Raw genomic sequence first — 24,331 nt, forward strand, 5'->3', positions numbered from 1 at the left:
GCCCCGAGGCCCGTTAGCGCCGTCGCGCCGCCGCCCGTCGCTCCCAGCGGAGGCGGCTCCCCGGCATCGCCCTTGCCGAAGCCGCCGAGGAGCGGCCGAGCTCCGGCGGCCGGGCGGCGCGGGCGCTGCAGGGCGGCCGGGGGTAGCAGTGCCGGGCCTCCCCCCCCGCGTCCCCTCACCGGCCCCGCTCCGCCCCGCGGCTGCGCGCCCTTCCCCCGCCGGGGGCGCCAGGGGGCGGTGCGCGCGCGCGCGCCTGCCGTGAGGGGGGGAAGCGCGGCGGGCGCGCGCGCATTACCCGGCATGCAGCGGGCGCCGGGCTCCCACCAAGATGGCGGCGCCTCTGGAGGAGTACGAGAAAGAAGCGGGCTGCGTCCCCATCCTGCACCCGGAGGTGAGGGCACCCCGCCGGGCGGCGGTGGCGGCGGCGGCGTGCACGGGCTCAGGGCGCGGCCGGGGCCAGGCGAGCGGGCGGGGTGCGCGGAGGGCGGGAGGTGCGCCGCCGCCCCCCGCCGCCGGCCTGGGTGTGCGCGGCGGCGGCGGGCCGGGGTGGGCAGGGCTGGGCTGGGCTGGGCCGGGCCGGGTCGCGGCAGAGAGCGGCTAGGCGGGGAGAAGGATGCGGGTGCCGGTGGCGGGGAGCGGGGCAGGGCCCGCCGCGGGCCCTCTTACGGCGGCCTCCCTGGCGGCGGCGGACCTGGCCGACCCTGGGCCGGGGGGGGAGTAGGGCGGTGGGGGCCCGCCCGACCCCGGCCCGCCGCCACCCAGCCGCTGCTCCGCGGGCAGAGCCGCCCCGGGGTGGTGCCGCGGCACCGCGTCCCAGAGCCGCAGCGCTCGGTGCCCAGCCAGGCTCGGCGCCCGTCTCCACCGCCCCGGCGGGGGCTGCTGCTCAGCAGCCCGGGGGAAGCGGTTCGGAGGAGGAGGAATAATGTTACCTCTTGTGTTTTGCTGGCACTGGCCTAGTCCCATCCGGCCCAGCGCTCCCTGAGTGGCCGGGAGGGGGGGGGGGGGCGGTATTTTGGAAGCAAACGGTCCGTTTTTTCCAATCTATTGGCCAGGCGGCGGTAGGAATGTTTACAGGTAACATGTAGAGGTCGTTTTGTTTCATGTTTTTACCCTTGTTTTGTGCCACCCGCCTTTGTCAACAGTGTGTGTGCATTCTTGAGGACTAGTATGAATGCTTTGAAGCATACTTCAGACAGTTTAGAGAAGTCTTCTACGTGCAGACTTTTCTCCTGATACGTTAAGGATTGTAAGGATTGTTTTTTTCAGCCTGCAGAAAGATTAGTGCATATGTCAGGCTCCAGTTTTTGCTAAACAGATGGTACTCTTTTTTGCTTAAACAACGTCTTAATGACATTTCTGGTTTTCCTGATGACTGAAGGGGCTCTGTAGGTCTTTACACACGATTGTGTATCCTACCCACTCTTCTCTACTTCTCCAGAATTTGCTCACTTACGATTTTAAAATAGACCTGTCTGTTCTGAAGGTTAAGTAGCAAGGCAGCGCACCCCAAATAAGTTTCTTGATTTTGTAGTTGTTGGTGGGTTTTGTGGGTTTTTTGGGTATTTTAAGTGGTGTGCGAAGACTGTTGCTACGTTTCACCAGACTAACCAGAGAAGTATCCTCACTTGCAGTGTCTGATGTTTTCCAGAAGTGACAGAAGTCTTCAGTAATGATCCAGACTGTTGGATGTTGATGTTCTTTGAAAGAAAATGTTCTTAACTTGTAGAAACTCTAGATGGGCAGTCTAAAACTATAATCTGGAGTGAAAAGCATCTACAGGCTGTTAGGAAACCACTGTGTTTTAAAAGATTGTGTTTCTTAAATCAGCTTTGAGTAATTACTATGTAGTGAACAAAAATATTGCAATTTAAATTGGTGATTTTCAGTAGTTAAGCAATCTGACAGAATTTTCTGCTGTTCCTTTGGTGTATAAAGTCGAGTGTGTACAAAAAATGAGGAAGTTAATGCATGTTGTGTGCTGTAATACCAACCTGAATCTTTTAATATGCAATAAATATCGCTCGTCTACTAGTCTTGAGGGTTTTTAATTTGATTTTTCTAGAAATGCTGAGTAGCTAACTATATCTTATTCTCAGGGTAATATTTACACAGATTTCAGTGGGTGTTCCTGTAGTTCTTAAAATCTCTTTGTGCTGATAAGCTTTAAAAGAGAAGGATGTTTCTAATGTTGGTGGTGAAACTGGCTGTTAAGTGAGTATTTCTGGAGTGTCTGTTAAAAGCTTGAGGATTTTGTACCGCAGCAGAGCTGTATCATTATAGACTTGTCCACTAAACAACATAGTACCTCTTATGTTCAGTCATTTTTGAAGGTCAGGGGCCTTAATACTTGGTGATTTCCCCTTTTTAAGAAAGTAGCACCATGTCCTTATGTAAGTATTGACGTTGGAGCATGTAATCCATTCTTACATTTGTATACATATAAAACTGATGCTTTTTATAGGACTGTCAAAATCTTTCCCAGTTTCTTATGTTTTATGCTACTGTTATTTGTGTCATGCATCTTTCAGATATTTTTTCTGTGCTTTTTTTTTTTTAATGAGATGTTTGCTTCTTACTGTCTCTTTATTTTGACTAATCTGGATTACTTTCAAAGTTTTTGGATGGGCTTTTTTTGAAGGAAAGTATTTTTTATGCGGGCATTATGGCTTTGCATTTTACCATGAGATATTATGAACGCAGTATTAATGTTGCAGGAAAGATGTTCTCGGAAATAGTGAAAAATTAGTGAAGTACTGGTGTGCTGGAAGACATGTTTATTTGTGAAAGGCACAGCTTAAAGTGTTTCAAGGAATTTTGGTAAGAAGAGGTAGAAACACTGCTGAAAACATGCGTGCTTTATGAAACTGGTGGTGGGGGACTGCTTTTGGTGTGGTGTCTTGCTGACTGAGTTTGTGGGCCTCTCCCTCTCTCCCACCTGAAAGCAAGCCAAACATATAGTAGACTCTTGTTTCAAAGGACACTTATTCTTTCTTCTTATCACAAGTTCAGTTTACTGTGACAGTGTAGATCCCACTGTTTGATAATAGCATCATTATAACTTTACTAGTGGAACAGCAAAGCATACAAATACCATTTTAGTGCTGAAGTACAACAGATAATGTCAATTGCTTGTATAATACTAATAGAATCATCTTACAGTATATGATAAATGGATGGAGAGCTGCTGGGTAACTGATATATTTTGGAAATAGTTGCTGGAGAGAACTATTCCTGAACATCATTGTTCCTGAAAGTCTTAGAAAAGTTAATCTTTTAGACTGAATATTTTTTATTCCCACTCCCCCTTCTCCGTGAATGATTTGGAAGTGATAACAGAATTGCCATTAATAAAACTTGCAGGTGAACGAGATGGATAGGTACTATGCCGGAAGGACAGCACAATGGTAAAAAAACATCTAGAATTCATGTGAAATTAAGCTAGTAGGGCAAAGTGCACCTTATAGCAGCCATATTCAAAGTAGTGCATTGAAGATAAGGAACATAGACATGGGATTGTATCCTGAAATTTATTGACTGGTAGGGTATAAATATGAACAGGCAGTTCAGCAGAAGCTCCCAGTATAATGCTTTGATTAAAAAAAATTGTAATGTATTCCTTGAATATTTTTTAAAGGTGGTTTACTGATTAGGAACAAGGAGATTATTTTTGGCTAAGTATGTGGTAACATTAATGATGAAGTTTTGTCTTTAAAAGTCATTGTTAAACAATGAAGAGTATTGAAAAGAGTTAAGAATTATTTTAGCGATGCCTTACAGTGAAAGGCTTGAAAAACCCTGTTCATGTTATCATAGTGAGGAGCACCTTTTTTTTCCTCATGCAAATACTTTCTTACTGAGATGCAGTGCTTTATTCAGTTTATACTTAACAACATCCAAGGCTGGAAAGTGAAGCTGAATGGGATCAAGTTGAAAGGTGCAAGCAGTGAATGGTGAGGGTGAGTAATCATTGTAACGAAGAAGGGTATTCAAGCTCTTGATGTTTTCAGCTTGAGTTTGGATGTCTTTCTAGAGACCAAATGCAAGCTTTTGAATTCTGCATGTGGATAATGGGGTGGTGTTTCAAATCCATGAATATGAAGGAGTGTAGACTGTGTTGAAGTGACTGATTTTGTGAGTGATCTACCGCCTCTTTTATATACATGAATTCTAGGATTGCAGAGTACATAGATGACCGAGGAGAGGGGCTCCTTTTGGGTATAGATCTTGGGGTGGACAGGGCATTGACTGCCCTACAGTGTGATATGGTTGCTCCATTGTAAGAGATGCAGAGTACCCTAGGATGGAACAGTAACACTGGACTAAGTAGTTTTGGTGGTTTCCATCTCCCAGTGTTCAGGTTTCTGGTGACAGTTACAATGGCAAGTACTGCTTTCATTTATACAGTGTAGCCCTAGTATGGGAATGCAACTCATACTTGTCCTTTGACTAAATTATTTTAATAGGCCTTCTGACTATAAATTCCTTGGATCTTCTAAACAAGAACAACTTCTTGAACTGGGTAGGTGACTGTAGGCTTGGATGTTTTATTTTGAAATGTAGTGTGTGTGTGATCTTTGGGAAGTGGATTTTGTTTGTACTGCTCCTGTTTGTTTGGAAAATATTCTTGGTGTGTGACCTAATACAGCCTGAACTTCTAAGGTATTTCATCTGTTCAGGGCTGCATCTCTTCCTAAATGGTAAGAACTGTTACTAGGGCGGAAGATCTCTTTTGTTACTGCTGTGTAGTGCATTCACTAATGTTGTTAGGTTGTGTGGGATATGTTTGAGAGAGATGGAAGTTACTGATTGTTACAGATCTCTTTTGGCGTTAGAAAAGTCTTGACTGTGGAAGTAGGGGTTTTGGGGATTTTTTTTGGTGGTTTGTGGGTTTTTTTCTTTTTTTTTCTTTGACTTACTCTGAAGTCAGAGAAAAATCTTCCTGCAAAGTTGGATGAAAATTTTAAGGGTGATGGATTCTGTCAGGAATTATCCCAGCTCAAAGCCTTCATTTTTATCTTTGTTTCTCTCCCTGTGATTCAATTTGTAACTACCTAGGAAGTTAGAAGCAGAATACCTCCTTGTATTCCTTGGTGGTGGTGTGAAGAAAATAGGTAAACTTACTGTAGATAACTAGGTCTAGTTTCTTCTGTTTGAAGTATCAGTGAAAAGCTTGATTTTACAGTCTGACTGTTCCCTGTGGATTTCTATGGATACTGGTAGGCTGTGTTGGGGTGCAGATTGTTCTTAATAGTCCTGTAAAGGTATGAGATTTAATCTGTAGTTTAGTCAAGATCACTTCAGGGACTAAGTTTACATTTGTGAGCTCATTCAAAGATCAGTTATTTTTTTTATTGTATTATTTAAAAAGAAGGTCGGAACCATGAAGTCTCAGGCAAATTAGCGTGTTTGATATTGAAGTTTGTCTTGCTTTGTCTGTCATGGTTATTAGTTTCATAGTTTGAGGCTAGAGGGGACTGCAGATGTAATCCAACCTTCTAATAACAGGCATTGAGGGTTTTTTAATGAACTAATTCTTTTATAGCTGGGATACTACTTCTAAAGTAAAAGAGAAAATAAAATCCTATAGCAACAGATAGTATGGTATAGCTGGAAAAGTTGTCCCCAGATTAATTTGTCTAAGACTCAAACTTAATTCTATTCTCAATTTAATTTGTTTCCATTCATTACATCTTGAGAGAGATCTATCCAAATATAGGTCTGTCTGTATTTATTTAATATGCTGATGGTTGTCGGATCCCTACACTGATGTTATGGTCTGCAGTCCTGCTGATCCTTTTGAGTCTGTCGTTAAAGTTGTGTTCTTTTATTCTTCCAGTGTTTTCATGGCATTGCTCTGAGTTCAATAGCTGCTGTATTGGCGAACTTGAGAACAGAGCACTGTTCTAGTAGCTACACTAGGGCCAATTGCAGTAGTAAAGCAACTTCCACATTCTTACTTGGCATTCTCCGTATGTGTAGACCATTCTACTGGTCTTGCTGGGAACTGCACACTGGAAGCTAGTGCCCTGATAATACTCACCTCCAATTCTTGTCAATGCTTTCTGGATAGTTACCAGGATGGATCTGCATTTAGGTAAGACTTTGCTTTTGTTGGTATTTAAAAAACCTTATCCTGGCCTGTCCCAACCTTCCCCAAGTAATATAAGCTACATAGTATCAGGTATTATTTGTCCCCCTTCCTTCCCCCACAATGTAAGTTACCTCTACTCTTGAGTTGCAGCCAAGCATGAAGTAGGGTGGGGTAAAAATCCAAGCTCTGTAGGATGCATAGTGTCCTCTCAATAATATTTTTGTATTGACACTCCCCTGAGGTTTTAAAAACATGAGCTACTGAAAAGCGCAAGACGGAGTTTTTTAGCCAACGTGGTCCTTAGCTAGGACAGTATGTGTAATAGTCACAAAACGAATCGTAAGAATAAAGCTTGTTGACTTCTAGTTTTTAATACATACAGGATAGACTATGTTAACTTTATATTCTAATTTCTTAATCAAAGTATCAACAATACTAAATCAACCACTTCATATATTAAATGTGTTTGACCATTACTACTTCTGTATAAACAGCAAGTGCTGGGTTTATTATTCTGTGAAGTCATGGTACTTAGCCTTACTAGTCTTTGCTTTTTTGTTAATTCTGTGTCAAACTTGGAAAAGCCAGAAACAACTTAAAATGGTGAATGTTTATAACCCATATTTTTTATCCAGATCACTGGAGTTTCTTCATGCTTAATGAAGAACAGTATTTGAATCTTTTGGACTACATAGTTGACCTAAACAACCTGTACTTTAAAGAAGCTTAATAATATTTGTTGTTACATAAGAAAGCATTTTGTCATGGCAACAGTATATGATTTAAATGTTCTGGCTTTTTCCTGGTGTTTTTGTTCTGTACTTACTGAACACTTTCAGATTTTGAGGCTTTCTGTTGTTATTGACAGTTCTATCATTCTTATGTTGTAATCTTGACAATTTTTGTCCATTTCTTTTGTTGTTAGGATGCTACTTGCCCTTCTGGGGATAGGAATGTCTTGTGTCCTTTTGCCTTTCAGTTGGCCATATTTTTCTAATTTGTGACACTCATTGTCAATGCTTCTCTTGCTGGTTTTTTGTTTTTTGTTTTTTTTTTTACAGTTGTTTTCTCTTCCCTTGTATGCAGATTTTTGTCACTCTGGGCTTTTTCTCAGTGGTAGCATTGTGGCTTCTCAGGCATCTTGAAAACACTTGAAAAATTGTAAACAGTTGAAATCTATTTTTTTTTAATGCATTTTCTTCTGATTTGGACAGTAGTGGATTTTTCACTTTCTGAAACAGGCCCTCTTAAAGCATCAGTGATAAATGTCTTGTTTGACCTGAATTTGTGTTGGCTTAGTTTGCTTTTACTTGTTAAACACAGACTTTATTTCTCCCAGTTTTCACACATTTTCAGTTTTTCAACAAGTGTTTATTTCACTGTGTTTACCTGCTCGCATAGGAACGTAGTGAGACATTATACATGTGGAAGAGGGTTACATTTTAACTTTGCAGAATCCAGTTTACAGAATTAAAGAGGAAAATGTTTGCTGTTGGCTTGAAAACTGGGTAGTATTGCCAGTGATACTGACATGTTTCAATGGGAGTGGCATCAGTAATTGGTATTTCAGCAGGCATGCTGTCCTCTGCTGCTTTTCAAAGACAGTAGGAGATAAAGATTTGACTTTCACAGTGTCCTTGTAGTTGGGAGAGACACTGGGGTCTGTTACAAATGAGACTGTAGAACAAAGTTGAAGGCTTTTTCTGAAGTCAGAGGGAGTCTGTCTGAATTGAAAACCTTCAGGTCTGTCATGCCCAGTAGTACATGGTGTAATGTTAGACTACAATTTGTCTTGTGCAATTTTGAAATCTAGTAGTTTCTTCCTACACTTGTAGGATGACCTGAGGTCTTCAGAAGTGTTTCCTTAATTGTCCCTGTAAGGGGGGAGGTACCAAAATTGGAGGGTAGTGGGAATGCTGTGGTCAGAGCTTGGAATGCTGTTCAAGATCAAGGGATGACTCGGGAAGGGGGGGAGCGCAGTAGCAAGAGAGGAAGGACATCAGTGTGTGCTTTGAAAACACTTGAACTGCCGGTTTTGAAGGATGTGAGTTTTTTTTAAACTCAATCACATGTTAAAAAACATGGTCCACAGTGGAGGGCAGACACAGTACCTTACGCTTCCTGGGACTAGCTCTTGCAGTTGTGTGGCTAGTAGGTGAACTGGAATACTTCTTGCTTTGTGAGTGTATGACCTGATCTAACTGAAACCATTACTGTGCTGTTGTGAGAACTTGTAAGAGGTAACCAAGAATGTGCAGCCAGGACTGTGAGTGTGACCGCTCCTTCTGATGGCACATCAGTTTTAACTTGACCTAAGGTGGTTGTGAAACCTACCTTTAAACACTTCCAGCTGCATGTGTCTGCCAGTGATGCTGGTCTGGTCCCAGGATAAATCAGTTCAGGGAACTAGATCTGTAGAAAATGCATCCAATAAAAAAACCCCAAACTTGTGAATCACTTTCTGCCAGTTCACTATGCCTAATCCATTATAGGATCAAGTGCACTACAGTACTGATAGAAAGTAGAGGGTGAGCTGGTGTGACCAGTTTGGAAGGTTAGGAGTTGTCTGACAGTTTAGAACAGTCCTATTTATACCACAGATTCACTAAGCTGTTTCATGTGCTGCAGAAAATCGACTATCAGCATGACTAGAAGCACCTTTTATGCACTTCCTAGTTGTGGTAGATGAACCAGCCTGTGTTTATCCAAAGTGGGAATGAGAATTTGCTTAGTTGGCTGTTGATTTGAAGGTCCATTTGCTGGTTCAGAGTTGTGGTGGGAATGGGAAACTGAAGTTTTCTGTGAAGACCGAGTGCAGCTTGTACTACCTTTCTTTTTTTTCTGTATCGGCCAAGGAGAAAAGAGGGTCCATAGGTAGGCTGACAGTTCATTCTGTCATGTGCACTTGCCAGTCCTCTAATACTTGATATAATTTTTTTGCTGTTCCTCAGAGATGAATTAGCTGTAAACTCACTAAGGAGCATAATTTACATTTGAGAGTGGCTTTGGCAAATACTTGATGAATAAAGCAGAACTTTCACTATACTTTTTGTTGAGTACGTGATGTTACCAGGTTTGAAAATTGAATCAAGAACCTTGATCTTTGAAAAAGAATTTTCAGAGTATCCTTTTCTGGGAATTTTGAGGAGTTTTTGGTTTTTGTTTTTTTTTCTTCAAGTAGCTGAGGATCAGGATTGAGCTAGATGCACCTAAGTATGTATTTTTGACGTTTAGCACTTTAAACCAGTGAAATGCATAACTGGTTATAAGTTTTTATCTCATGATGCCTTCCTACTAGTGCTAGATGTCTCGGGGATTTTTTTTTTTTAATGTTGAGACTTGTGTAAGCTCATATACTCTTGAGACCTAGACCCGTTTAAATCACTTGGGGAAAGAAGCCCCATTTTTATTTCTGTTGAAATCCTGAGATTTTTGGCTGAGAACACAATGTAAGACTCCTTGAAAAGAGAGCCAAAAGGATGTATGTACATGTTAATGTAAGTTGCTGACTAAAACAAAACTTTCAAGTAAATTTTAAACCATAGCATTTTAAGCTTTCCATTTTTTTTAACCATTACAAATGCTAGTCAATGCAGCTGTTTTAACTAACACTTGTTGCTGACACTGTGTGCAAATACAAGGCCTTCTGAAAAGCCTACTTGTGAAGCTGTTGCTTCCTAAAGCATAACACTGTTCAATTTAGCATCATCTGTAAGTAAATGACTAGAAAGCTGTCCATTGGTTGTGGATGCTTGCTTTGAAGAAATAAAACTTGCTCATTACCAGCTATGCCTTAAGTCACATGTTCTCTGACCTTTGTATAAAGTGGCTGGGTAAAGGGCTCTAGTTGAGCATCTCTAACTCATTTAAAAATTAGATCTACATTGGCAAGTATGCAGGATTATTCTCTCTGTTGCTTGTGGGTGGAACTCAGTATCAGCAAAATGACTACTTTACCATGTTTGAGGCTTTTCTCAATCTATTTTGCTGCTTTTTAAAGAAAGGATTGTCGACTTAAACTGTGACTTGCTTTCACAAAAAAAATCAGAGTATTAGGTATGGGGTTTTTTTCCATTCTATGATTGGCTTCTCCAGGGATTTTCATAAATGCATCTTTTCATTTGGCATGTCAAGAAACCGTGCAAATAGGCCAAAAAATTAAAGAGGGGAAACCAAACAGACTTCATGGGATGCTGTCAATTGTGAAAAGTAGTGGAAAATGGCGACAGAATTGGCATTGAATGGAAGGGGGGTTTGTCATGTCATACTCAATTTATGTAATTTAATGCTATAATAGGGGGCAGGGACAATCCCAGCATAAATTGTAAAGGTCAAAGTAAGGCAACTCAGATAGTATATAATTGCAACCCAAACAGTTCAGTGTTTTTTAACGTATAATATGGCCAGTTAAGATAATTGGTATTGTGCACTTTTTTCACGGAGAATGTAATTGGTATAGATGGAAGTTTTCTGGCATGTATTAGCTAAACTGAAGGTGTATATGCATCATCCGAGTTCAGACAATCTTAACAGCTCATAGCTGCTGAAAGCTCTGGCTCCTCAAACTTGTGGACCTGTACAGCCCTGCAGATTTTTTTATTTCTTTTTTTTTTTTTCTGGCTAGGACTTCACTTGAGTGTGAGAAGGTTCAGGCGGCTGCCACTTGAAGACAGTCAACAGTTAGTCAGCTTAGCTGTTTCACTGATTTTATCCTAAATTTACTGCTGTTTCTAGAGAAGAAAAAGCTGCTATTTTCATGCCTGTAAAGAATTTAATGTGATCATCTCTAAAATTAATACATGATCACTTCAGCCTCTGTTTCTGTGACTTTGTGTCGCAGAATTAGGTGAAGGGGTAGGGGCAGGAAAGTTACCATAAACTTTAGAAGAGGAACTTCTAAGTTAAAAATGCCAAAATAAATACCAGCAGTATCTTTTTTAGGAATGCATTAAATTTATTTGCTTGTCCTTATTTTGGGAGCATTATTCTATTAATGCTAGTGCATGAGTGGCTAGTGTTTAAGTGTGTATAAACTAATGTGGGTGTTTATAATATGCATATTACTATAAATAAATCTGTATAGATTCTTGCACTTTAAAAAAAGTAGGAGGAAAGCTGGGAAAGCTTACTAAAAAGCACTATATTCTGTCAAATGAAGAACAGAGAAATCAAATGGAGGGTAATTCTTTAATATTAACCTTCAGTAATCCCTGTCAAATATAACACATGTAAGGATTATTTTATTGTTAAGCTGCTTTGAAATAGTTGCAGTCATTTCTGATTTTATCATGATTCTTTCAGCTATAGCCAGGTATGGAAATAGTATAGTCATCAAAAAATAAAAATAATTCTTCTCTTTTCATTAAGAAACAAAGGCAATAGTATGCAATAATTTATAGAAGGTGATGCTTTTATTTCTACGTTTTTATTTTTAGAAATTCTTAGTATTTTCTCTTCAAGTGTCAATTATCTTGGTCATCATTCAGAATTTGAATGTCTGACTTTGATCGTGGTATTGCTTCCTTGCAGCAATATTGCATAACATTAAAGGAAAAGCAGTCCTAGCCATCTGTTAATGCCTACCAGAGCCATGTGTAGCAGCTGTAAGCAGCAGTATTTTCCTCCCTTCCTTATGTCCAAGCAGGCATATTGACCTATTCATATCCTCCTGCTATATATAATTGCGAATTATGAAACTGCGATCTCAGAATAATTCAGTTTTGGTCATATTCTTTCATATATGATTTCATAATTTTTTTCTATGAATACTTTTCTCAGAATTCTCCTTAAGCATTTTTCATTTTGGCTTTTTTTATTGGAAAAGATTAAAAGATTTGAGCATTGAGGGGAAATGAGCATAACTTTACTTGGACATTTGGTTTTGAGAAGTGATTGGGAATACTGGTATTGTTAGTGCTCGTTCTTGGAAGCTGTACTTGCTTTTTGTTCCCCTCTCTTCTGCACTTCCCTTTTTCCTTTGGCAGTTTTTCATATTTTGCTTTATCTTCTGTTTCCCTATCTTATTGGTCCTGTTTTCCAGAGGATGTTCGCTTTTCTCCTTTACTGTGTTGTTTCTTTTTTCCAAAACAACTTTTATCATTTTTTTTAGCCTTACTCTCACTCTTCCAAGTTTTCCTACCCTGCATTTCTTACATATCTGTGCAAGCAATCTGCACATTCTGTGACTAATGAGTAATGATGAACTAGTCACAGATGCAGATGAGTGATTAGGGCACTGTCAAAGGATAGTCACTGAAGTGGGAAGCTCATCGAGAAAGAGTGACCCCTGGCACTAAATGGAGAACCAAATTTGATTTTTATAAATAAGTAAAACCTGTCTGTTGCAACCTTCTAAAGCCAACCAACTCTACCGGTTTCTAGAAATAGCATAATTTTCTTCATCCTGTAAGCTTGACTTCCTTGAATATTTAAAAGCTGGAGTGTGTTGTTCCATGATTTAGTCAAATTAACAATTGGCAGCTGCCAAAATGTTCATGCTAATTCTCTTTACTTGCTTAATGTTCATGCTAATTCTCTTTACTTGCTTTACTTCTACCAATGGCCCTGGAGCCAGTCTTTTTGGAGGAAAAACAGATTCAACCTGCTGTCCTTGTAAAAGAATCAGGTTTTTCTGTTTCTTGTTTAATTCCTCCTCTCTGCACCCCCATGCCCCTGCCCCACAATTAATTGAGTGGGCTCACTGTACCACAGCTAGCTTGAGTTAGACAACAGGAGCACAGAGCCAAGAGCCATGGGGGAGAGTGGGCAGAGAAATGACCTTTCTCTTTTAGCAATGGTAAACTGCTAATTTGGCTCAAATCAAGCTTGGAATTGTCTTCTTGAAACAGGATGAAGTAAGCAGAGATTTAGTGTTTGCAACCTGCTTATTGTAAATTAGGGAGATTAGGGCCTCTGCTCTCTATTTGGGTTACCTGACTTGCAGCTGGGGAGGAACTGTTGTCAGTGGAGATCAAAATATCAAAAAATAAATGCATTTGGATTTCAGTTGACTTTTCATCTTTGAATTTGCTGTTAGTGGTTTTTAAAGTGGATCATCGTTGTGAAATTAAATTTCCCTGGAATAAATGTTTTCATCATAAAAGGAAAAATAACACTTCAATATTGTTGAAGCCATTTGTGAATGTGGTGTATGTTCTAGGCTCAAAATGTTACGTTGTGACTTTATTAGCAATCTGTCATATGTTTGGAAAAAATCATAGTAGTTCTAAGGATTTAAACTATTTTCCTAGAATTTCTGTGAGGGGGTGTGCATTTAGAGGAGATTAATTCTTTCCTATTTTTGGTGAGAACTTAAAAGCCAAATGGTGACGGTGAAACTGACAGTGCACAAAGTTCTGTGAAAGGCATGATGTAAACATGATAAAAATAATTATTTTTTTCCTTTTTAAAATGCTTATTTGTGTTCCTTTAATAATGCTGGGCAAGCAATCTTGGTCAGTATAGGACTTCTAAGCAGAGCTTTCTCTCTAGCAGGTTGGAGGAGTAATCTGTATTTTGTGTTTTAATCTTCTGTTAAAGTCCAAAAATAGATGCTGTCTGAATGTTGTACCTATGCTTTCTATCTAGCTTAGCTGCTGATGCAGAATGACTAGCACTGGGCAAACTCCCCTGACATCGCGTCCCTGCAGTTGGTCCTAGCAGGGCTGAGCAGGACATGGCATGCTTGGGTACAGGCAGCAGTGTTCAGGTAGCCTGCTGCTGACTTACGGCAAGGCCCGTGCTTGTCGTGGCAGCACTGCGTGGTTGTGTGGCTGTGTTGAAAGCATTGTATTTGTTATCAGTGCGTATACAGAGAGATTGTGATTTATATTCACAGCTTTTTAAATGGCAGGTTTATAAGTTGCTATGCTAAACATTTAAAAATATAAAACTTGCCAGAGGAAGTGGTGGAAAAGGTTAAATGTTTGCTAGTTTTAAAGATTTGGCATGGTTTTATTCTAAGCCATCTTGTTTACTTAACTTGTAATGAGTGAATATGTGCAAGCATGTACGGGCTTAGGAGCGAGTTTTGATGTCTAAACAAGTTTTATTGACTAGATTGAAATCCTTGCATACTTAGGCTTGCTCTTTCACTTATAAATGGTGTGTTGTGGTACTGAGTCCTTGTTGCAAACTTAATAGTTTAATATACTGTTGCAGTCCTTGTGATGGAGGAATTACCACAATGGTATTTGAAGAGCTTCTCTACTTTAGGGTTATGTTTGCAACGGTGTAGCACATAGTCAAATGAAACAATTGCCATACTGTTTGCATTTATATTTTTTTTTTCTGATTCTTACTTTCCAAATAACTGCAGAGATACTTGGCAGAACTTGACCCCTGGCTGGATAGATACAAATAATTTGTTTACTCTTTTCTCATTTGAGCAACAGATGCTTCAGAAAACATTTATTTTATTGTATTAATTGTATTCGAAATTGTATTATTGTATTAGAAACAATTGCAGATTTTTTTCTTTAAAAAGGACATAATTTGAATTTGTGAGTTTTAAGAATGTGCTTTTGTGTTTCAGTGTTGTGCATAGAATGGCTAGGAGAGCTTTGCACTTTCAATTTTCAAATATGATTTCTGTTTTTTTTCATTGGTGTATATATAGTCTTTATAAAAGCAGAGGGAGCTAGCAGTTGTGTTCTGTTGACTAGATATTGGTATATCACAAGCCATGACATGTGGGGGAAGGTTAATCATGTTGAATACAACAATTTTCGTTTCCTGCTATGTTGATGTTTAACCAAACCAGTAGGCTTTGCAAGCACAGATGTAAGTAATCAAATTGATCTCTGAAATGCCTAAGGCTGTGATAGGGACTGCAAAATGAAAAGTTGAAGGTTCAAGGGAAGTGTTTGTTAGCTGTCTTCAGTAGACTCTGAGATAACACCTTGAGCTCATATCTGTTTTGGATTCATGTATTGTAGGTCTTACGATGGTCTCCTACTTCAGGCTATCTTATATTTTGCCTTGTCAGCCAAGTGCAGTGTGTAAGAACATTGTTTGCAGTGACTTGGTCCAAATCATGTATCACCAGGTGAGTCAGGTATTACTGTGATTCACAAAATACAGGTTCTCTTCTGTCTTCATTCCTGGCAGCTTATTGACTTAGGAACCCCAAAATTACTCTGTGGATCAGTCATAAACTAGGCACTTGCAATGCCAGGTAAGAGTTATATCCTGTAGAATGGCACCAATAGTAGCCAGCATGCTACTATAAGCCAACATGCAACTGTCAAGTTGCATAAATAATATTAAGTAATAAATTTTTACTCTAAGCTTGGGAGTCTGTGTCCGGACTGCAGAAAGCTGACTGGTTTGTGTGAAGATTCAGATTTGATATGCTTTCCTGGAATTTGTCTTAAATCATTTACTTCCAAAATGAGCAGTATTTGCATCTTCTTTTCAAGCAAATCTAAAGTTATCCATTTTTCCACAGTTCACACTGTGTTTAGGAGAGTCTGTTGTATGGTGTTGGAGGCTGTGATGTCTGTATATGTTTCAGGATTTTAGGGATTGTTTCAACTGTTCTTAAATGTAAAATACAAACTTAACTTCTTAGTAAATCAGGAAACATAGATTTCACTTTCAGTTTATACTTGTGAGTCTTTAGAGTAAACAGATAGATTGTAGCTGCTAATGTATGTACTGGGGGAAAAAGGGAGAGAACTGTTTGCTTACTCATTTTGTCAGGCACTCATTTGCTTTCATCTCAAATCTGACTTTTTCATAATTTCAGCTGCTTTGCATTAATGTAACAAAATTTGAATGCTTCAGTGTAAAAAGAGTAGTCCAGAGATGCTATCAGTATGAAAGGAGATTGAAATACGTATTTTTTAAATGAGATTAAGGGTACTGTTATTGCCTTCAAGTCCTTAGTAAAAGTAGTAGAAAAACTGTAGGAGGGGCTAAGGAATATAATCTCTCACTTTTTTGAATTTACATGGTTAATAGTTAATACCTAAGAGATTGCTGTGTTCCCATCAACTTTTTTGTGAAAGCATTAGTATCACAAGGCTGTGGTTTCATGGTCACTTCAGGCGGACATAAATTTACACTGCTGGTAAATGGGCATCTCTCTTGACTGGCTCGTATGGACTCAAGGGAACAACAGAAGGCTGGTTTGTCTGCTTGAAGTGGTCAGGGAAACAGCTTAAGAGAAATAGTGTTCCCTGGTAATTAACATCTGCCTGAAAAATAACCCAAGTTTCTCAGTTTGCTTTTAATAACTGTTAGATAACAAGAAGAGAGACTATTTTCCCCTTCTGGCAGCCATGGAAGGCAAAGAAATACATTGGTCTACTATCTTCACATCAAGGTGAATTCTCAGGACAGTGAATTTCTTTTGTTCTGGCCTCTGCCTACTTGACTTGTCCTTTATAGTTTTTCAAGGTCTGAGCATTACAATTTGGTAAGTAAAATCCTGCTGCGATTGTGTGGTATAACAATAGGTGAACAGAGATTGTATAAGTTCTGCTTTTCTCCTGATGTGATGGAAAAGAGAAAATCACATTGGACAAAATAATGACGTTAGCATTCTCTCTTTTTTTTTTTTTTTCTTTTGTAATGTCCTCTAGTATCTTCTTCAGCATCTTGACTCCAGCTAACACTCTGGCTTATCTAGTAGGTGGGGAAAAAAAATGTTTGGTTAATAAGTTGCCTTCTTCAAATACAAAGCGAAACAGTTTCTGTTATAGGAAAAGAATTGATTGTAACATGGGATGTGGATGACAGCAGATGTCCTGTGATACTTTTAGGTTGTTTCTCCTGTAGAGATGGCAACAGAGCAACTTTCCTGCTGGGCTGGCAAGGCTTAATTGCTTAATCTAGTCAGTCTTTTCAGGCCTAGAAAGAAAAATTGAATGCCACAAAATAGCATTGTGGTCAAGGAAACATGTACTATGTGAAATTGAAAGAATTATTTTTCTGAAGAGAAGTCTATGCATAAGAATAAATTATTTTGAAAATGAAGACTTTTGCTGCACTTGTTCTCAGTGTTACTATGTTCTGCTTTTAAAGATCTAAACACTTGAATTTATTGAAAAATTTTAGTGTATAAAATGTTGTAAATGTTCTAGCTATATAAATGACTTAATTTTAGTACAGTTTAGTACTACAAAATGTACTTAATGCATTAGAATTTATCTTTGATTTATTTTCCTTTTTTGAAATAGCTATATTGTATGTAACAAATACAAACATGCTCAACTGAAGTTACTTGGTTTTGAAGTTAATACTGAGAGTTTTGAGGTTTGCAACTAGACTGCCTTCTTGATAGTTTACTCCAAGGTCATGAATGGTGTAAGTTTTTAGACTTCTGTTTAAGTGGCACTTCAGTATGCTGAAACCTGGAAATAGATATTTTAAATGTGCTTTTCAGACTTAAATAGTCTTCTTCACCTCTCTAAAAGAGAGAGGTAATGCACACAATAATTTTAGAATAGAAGTACCTTTGAAATAACTTCAGTGAGAAGAATTTGTAATGACTGATTTGACTGCCAACAGCCAGTTATCGGGAAGGCGTTTATACAGCCAAGACGAGTAAGTTCCAGGTTAAGAGAGTCAGAGCGCAGTTTACTTGTCTGCATGCCAGCTTGGTGTTTAAACAGCCATTGCAGTCAACAGAGAGCTGGTTAATATTACCACGTAGCTAGAAAGCACTTTGGCTGACTAGCCACAACTGGAAACAGTAAGAAGTTACTTCTCATTGTGACCAACAGCTGCTTTTGCAGAAATTATTGCACAGCTCGGGGAACATGAGAAGTGGGGAGACCTGCTCATCTTGGCAATAGGAAGTCTCCCTAGCCCTAATATGTCTCTTGGTCACTTAAGCTAGTGGGGCAACGTATGCCTCTTGGGAGAGAGGGTGGTAGAGATTTGTGACTGAATCCTCGTTAAGGTTAGGTGTATTATATCATGGTTATCTTGACTCAAGATATCTCTATTTAAAAAAACCCCACAACTATAATAATGAAAATGTTGATCACTTATTTTAATAACTAAGTGGAAATTGGCATCTTAAACACTTTTCATAAGGTGTTTAAGAGTGTTTCCATGTATAGATTAAAGAAACAAAATTTATTCCATGAAATTATATGTAGGGGAAGACCAAGTAAATAATACATTTTAATAACATCAGTTGAAATGCATTTTTAGGACTTTGAGAGAGCTTGCTTCTTTTTCTGCTTCACTGTTGCAGTTCTCACTTTTTTTATGTAGCTGTGCTGAATTAGAGAGGCAATCAGCTGTAGTACTTGTAACATGGAATACAATTAAGAAGCTGTGTAGAATTCATTGCTCAATTTCAGCTTGCTGTGTTGACTTTCACATGCATGCAGTTTGTAAAGAAAAATGGTATGTTGCTGCCTTGGTGATCTGTGAATACAATGTTTTAATATAAATGCTACCCAGAGAAGCAGTGACAGTTGAAGTGTTGCCCTTCAAAAGAATTAACTTTGTAGGGAGCTGTATCTGGTGAAGAGCACATCATGGTTGTGCCATTTATGTTTGAGACCCATAGGCTAAACATACAAAGATCACCTCTGAAGCTGGGACTGGAGTTGAAGAATCAATAAAGTATCAGTAGGTTCTAGTCATTGTTATTAGTCATTCACAATTATTTATTTTCTGGAAGGTATTTAACTATGCTATTTGAAGTATAGTATTTATTTGTACTAGCAGACTGAGATTTTGTTATTTTGTGGCCAGTAGCTATTTTTTTTTCAGCTATGCTATGTTGTGTTTCTAAAAACAAACGAAAAAACCCACAAACCGAACCAAAAAAAGAAATTGCTGTTATTTTTTGTTAACATTCTATAAAAATACCCCAGCGTAGGATTTGGCAGAACTCTGGTATTACAAGTGGTGGTTTCTGGAAGTGTTTGCAATCTGTGTTGGGGAATATGGTGGCCTGCTTTGCAAAATGTAAAAATGTGGCCAGTCAGTTTACCATGCTCAGATTTAGGTAGCTTTATAGTACGCTGAACTGGATACTGGTTTTGTTTTTCTTATAGATTATTTTTTAAAATATTTTTTCTTTTTTTCTGAGAAAGTTCACTAATGCTGGTGTTCTAATAACAAGTTTTTATTTTTTTTAGGAAATCAAGCCACAAAGCCATTACAACCATGGATATAGTGAATCTCTTGGACGGAAGAGCCACATTGATGATTACAGCACTTGGGACATTGTCAAAGCCACACAGTAAGTTTATTTTTGAGTATTGGACTTGTCTGTGTCTGTATTAGTTAAAAAACAATAAAATGTTGGGGGTTTTTTTATTTGCATAAAGTGGAAAGTGAACTGTATTTGTAGATACAGTGGTGGAAGACTTCAAAAGTGAACTCTACAAAATTAGCGTTAAGACATATTTATGAGATTTGTATGGAAATATGCGGGGGAATTATGTTAAGTTGTAAATATAGGTCATTGCTGCAAGAGAACATACGGTTTTCTTCCTATTGGTATGATGTTCATTTTCTGTAGGTGATGATTAAGAGGTAAGTGGGCAACACTGATATGCAAACATGAGGGTTTCTTTGGTTTGTTGACGTCAGTAGGTTGGAAGGAGTGTGGCTCTGTGTAACTTCCTTCATTGTCTCCAGTTCTGCAGTTTCAGTGCTGCTATGAAACTTGAGTTTATTGCTGAAATTGTGGGATTAAACCGTGTTCAGATTTAAGAATAGCATTCTTAATGAAGATCAGTTATACACATTTGTCTTCTACACAGTACCATAGTACATGCTAACTCACAAGACATTGAAGAATTGTCATGATGCTACTTTTTAGCTTGCTTTTACTATTCAGAAACCACCACCACTGTCACTTTTCTTCAGTGAACTGAGATGATCGTTTTGCAAGATTTTTATTTTTCTCGTACTGTTAATTTGAATGCTTAAACTACTGTGTATCTTGCTGAGCTATTTGTCTTTTTCTTCTTAAAGCAAAATTGTTCTTTCCTTTTTTTCCCTAAAAGGCATCTCCTCCAACTGAAAGCAGCTTTGCAGCTCTGCATGTGACACAGGCCCCTTTTAGGTTTAGGAAGTATGTACTTTCCTTCACTTTTTGAGTTGTGAGGATTTTAACTTCCTGAAATAGATGATGACAGACTCTGCAGTTGTTGCTGTAAATACTTTAATACTACAACCTGTAATCCTCATATTAGGGATTTTTAGAAATGAAAATTATGGCAAGCATCAAACTAGCTGCTTGAAAGCATGGAAATACAACAGTAGAAGTGGTTTGACAGGTTACCTGCTTCCATTCTTGTATGTTCAATGCATGTTTGAAACCCTAAAATGTATTTGTCCCCATTAGCCCTCAAATTTAGACTGATCTATGCTTTCAGTTGAGTCGTCATAATTATTTTCTGGTCTCCTCAAACAAGAATCAACAGGGCTGTTCTGAGTTACCTGTTATGTTCCTTTCCAGTCACGGTGAGAAGCGATTTACAGAGAGGATGACATCTCACCAAAGAGTACTATAGTTTTGTATCATAGCCCTAATGGTTAATGTCACAGGGAAGGGGGACTATCAGCATGGGTATGTGATCAGGTTATGGTACTTCCAGACAGCACTTCCCTGACTAGAGGGAGAACTCACCATTTTTGTAAGTATTTATGAGGATTTGAAGGCCATGTTATATAAAACAGCTGTCTTAAAGGGAAAAATCCCTGAAATTTAAGGCAGATAACAAACCCACCAAATAGCATAAGGCTTGCAATAAAATAATAATGCTAATATATTAATTCAGTGTTATTAAAAAGCTATGTAGTTCCTATTAAAAGATATAGTTAACTCACTTTTGTAGAAATATAACCTCTCTTTTATATAAATGAAAAATTATCTTATCCTCTATCACTTGTCCTCAAAAATCAGTATTCACTTAGACTAAAATATCTGCTGACTTTGTTTACTTTTTAGTTGGGGGCTAATATGAATAAGATACTACAAAAAGTTTTGTAAAGAAGGGCTGATCATCTGTGTCTCAAACTCCCCTTTCCAAGCAGTTCAGTAAGTTCAGGGAAAATGTAGCAAAATAGAGTAAGAAATATTTTCATTCTCTTGGTTTGGGTGTGTTTTTTCAGTCCAGGCATGTGTGGCATTCAGCATGGGATTGGTGGCACTCAATCTTCCCCAAGAAAATATAACAGGCTTCTTAGTGTGATGCAAAGAGTAGCTGGGTGCTTACAATTAGTCAAATGTAATTCTGTTGATCTCAAGAATGGTCTGGTAGATAACTATAATAATGTTGAGTATCTTCCACTGTTAAAAGTCAAACTGATCTGTCACCCAAAATTATTTGGCATTTCATGTAAGACCACTTAAAGTGCAGGCTTTTCAACAGGCAGAAGGTGCATTTTGCTGTAGCACAGAATTGTTTGCTATTAAATCTGTGATAACCCAGGCAGGAAGCAGTTGTCCATGCCATATAAGTAGCTAGTCAGTCATTTAATTTTTTTCTTAAACATTGTTGCTGTTACCGTATTTTATGTTTTGCATTAAGGTTCTCCTGTGAAAGTAACTATTACTGTTGCAACATACGTGAAAATGGGGAACATAGTTTCTTAAACTTTAAAAATGATGATGAAAAATGGCATGAAAAGGTTTTTAACTATACTTCATATATGCTGTTTGAATGTAGAGTTCTGTTTTGAGATGTTGAGTTTATTGGCACTTGATTACAGAGAAATAAAACAATGTTATTAAAATAGTGCATTTGCTTTTATGATTTTCAGCAAGAGAAAATAAGAGCTTGCAAGCTCTGCACATTTTTCCAGAAGTATTTGTTCATGGTTTCATATTGAACTGTTTGTGCGCTTTAGCTTCTTACTATAGATCAAATACTATTAATGTGCTCATACACTTTGAGCTAGAAATCTAATGACCACTTAGAATCAAAATAAGACTTTGTATAGAAAAGAGTGGTTCAGCTAATGTTCTCTTGCAGAGTTTATCAGTATTTTTTCCCCATTATGTTCCTGTTAAATTCTCCCACAGATGTGTGAGCCTAGATGTTTTATACCAAAAACAATCTCTGTTTGTTTTGCAGAAACTTGTGTTTGGGTTTAATATCTATTGCTATAAAGGACACTTTGCACTGGCTTTGTTATAAATGTGTCCAAGGGCATCTAGGTAGTGTTAAAAGTAGTAGCGTCTTAGCCTGTCATCTTGCAGTGATTACAATATGTGTATAATTTCTTGGCATCTTGTATTTGGCTATAGCAAAATTGTTTCATTTATATAAAGTTTCTGTTACATTCCTGAAAGCGGAAGCAGGCCACTCATATGTATTTGAAAATCTCTTTAAAAGCAGTGGTAAAAAAATCCATTCTTGCCTTTGCTATTGCAATGGAGTAACATTGCATACTAATACTTCATTTATAACTGCATAGAAAGTCTTTGAATTTCTTCTGCCTCTACAAAAGCAAAAGGTGGGCTGTGTACTGGTTTTGTTCCTCTGTGATACCATTCAGTGCTCTCTCTAGAGCTGCAAGGAAATGGAATCTTGTTTAAAAAAAAAAAGTCAGTCATTAGTGATATAAAAGTGAAATTTAATGGAGGTATGTTGAGTATGTTTATTTCTATCCTTTCTGGCACCAGTAGCCCTGTGACATCCAAGGCTGGAGTCATAACTTTGAATATGATGTCTTGGGAAGGGTACCGTGTTAATGTAACTTAAAGTTGCTGCCTTTTGTTTTGTTTTAAATACTTTAAGCCATGAAACTAAGGAAAAGTAGCTAAGGTCCACAGGTAGAGAAGTATATAATCAGTTATGACTAGGAGAACAAAATCTGACACATAGTAATCCTTGCATTGTGACTTTTAGTTCTGTTGAGACTGAATAAGCTTCTGCTTGTAGTGAGCTTGAGTAAATTCCAGCTATGCTGAAATTATGTTCAGTAACCATTATGAACATGGGTATTAAACATCAATGATATTAACAGTTGCTTTTGTGACTTCTGGAAGATTGATTCCTTGTGCTCAAAGTGTTACAATTTCATTATCAGAAGACTAACTTTTCTGTTAGTTTTATTCACTGAGATCATTCAAAGTGAAGTTGTGTGCATTGTGAAATAGTGCAGCATGAAATATGCTGAGTCTTGCTTAGGAAAATTTGTTGGATATGTTTGAGAACATGCTTTTTTCTTCACTATTTCTCATCATTCATTGAGTAACTGATAAGAAAAAAATAGTATACATATGGAATAATTATATTTGTTGAGGGTTGGCCAAAGTAATAATTACTTCTGGCTTTCTTCAGCTATTCACAGGACAGGATGGGCAGACTGTGACACAGGTATGCATTCTTTATGCCTGGTCAGTTATGCCCATGGAGTTTGATTATGTTGCTGAAAGTGAAATATATCTGAAGTTCACATGGAAGAGGTGGGATTTATATTTTTTTAACCACACCAGTAATATAGCCATAACTGCCTAGACAATTTAAGGCTTTGAAACATATGCAAGAGCTCAATTTCTCTTGTCTCTCAACATCACTGTTAACAGTTCATTAACCAACTCCTGAGTTACCCGTTTGCAGTTGGAGACAAAACTGTCTTGCTGTCTAGCACAAATAACATGAGAATGTATGAAAGATTTTGTTAGTACTTAACCACCATAGTTTATGGGAATGAGACTTCCAAAGATAAAAAGGATCATTTTTATGCTAATTGCGTTTCCAGTTGAAACAGCTTTGATTGGAGTTACAGTGATGAGGGAGTGAGCTCGTGATTTACCTACTGTTTGTTGGCATGGTGATGTTCTCTCTGAAGAGAGATTCCTTCCCAGTATTGTGGCCAATTTTTTTTTATTAATCACGCAGTAAAGCTGGCAGTGTCTATTTCCAAGAGTTGATGTGCTTGCAGACAAAAGATTAAAAAATGCATTACATACTTAAAATGCAAAAAAGGCTTCTAGGATACTATTTCTGAAAGTATTACATTAAGAATATCTTTAACCTGCAATGACAAATAAAGCATTACAGGTTAGTTACTGAAATGGCTTAGAGACTATGATTTAGAGACTATGTGCAAGAAATGAGCTTGCACAATGATATTTTTGCCCTGGAAGAAATAGTCCCATTTATTTCAGAACAAGGAAATGTCAATAATGTGCTTTAATTTTATTCCATATTGATGTTTGTTGCATCACCCTCTAGAATTCACCTAGATGCTGAAAATTTTTTTGGTTAATACATCAGTCTCTTTTGAGGATTTGAATCTTTTTCTCCA

At 38.3% G+C, this 24,331-nt stretch overlaps 1 protein-coding gene across 3 annotated transcripts in view; it reads left to right on the forward strand.

The window, feature by feature from the left end:
- Positions 1–262: 262 nt before the first annotated feature.
- ZDHHC17 (zinc finger DHHC-type palmitoyltransferase 17) overlaps positions 263–24,331 on the forward strand; it is a 71,855-nt gene continuing 47,786 nt past the window's right edge. For all 3 annotated transcript variants that reach the window (XR_005827988.1, XM_040594836.1, XM_040594837.1), the window contains exons 1-2: positions 263–391; positions 19,198–19,301. Coding sequence is in view for 2 of the 3 variants with exons in the window: in XM_040594836.1 (XP_040450770.1) it covers positions 329–391; positions 19,198–19,301 (167 nt within the window). In the remaining variant the exon portion in view is untranslated. The remainder of the gene's footprint in view (positions 392–19,197; positions 19,302–24,331) is intronic.

Source organism: Falco naumanni, chromosome 5, assembly GCF_017639655.2.
Source record: "Falco naumanni isolate bFalNau1 chromosome 5, bFalNau1.pat, whole genome shotgun sequence".
NCBI lineage: Eukaryota > Metazoa > Chordata > Aves > Falconiformes > Falconidae > Falco > Falco naumanni.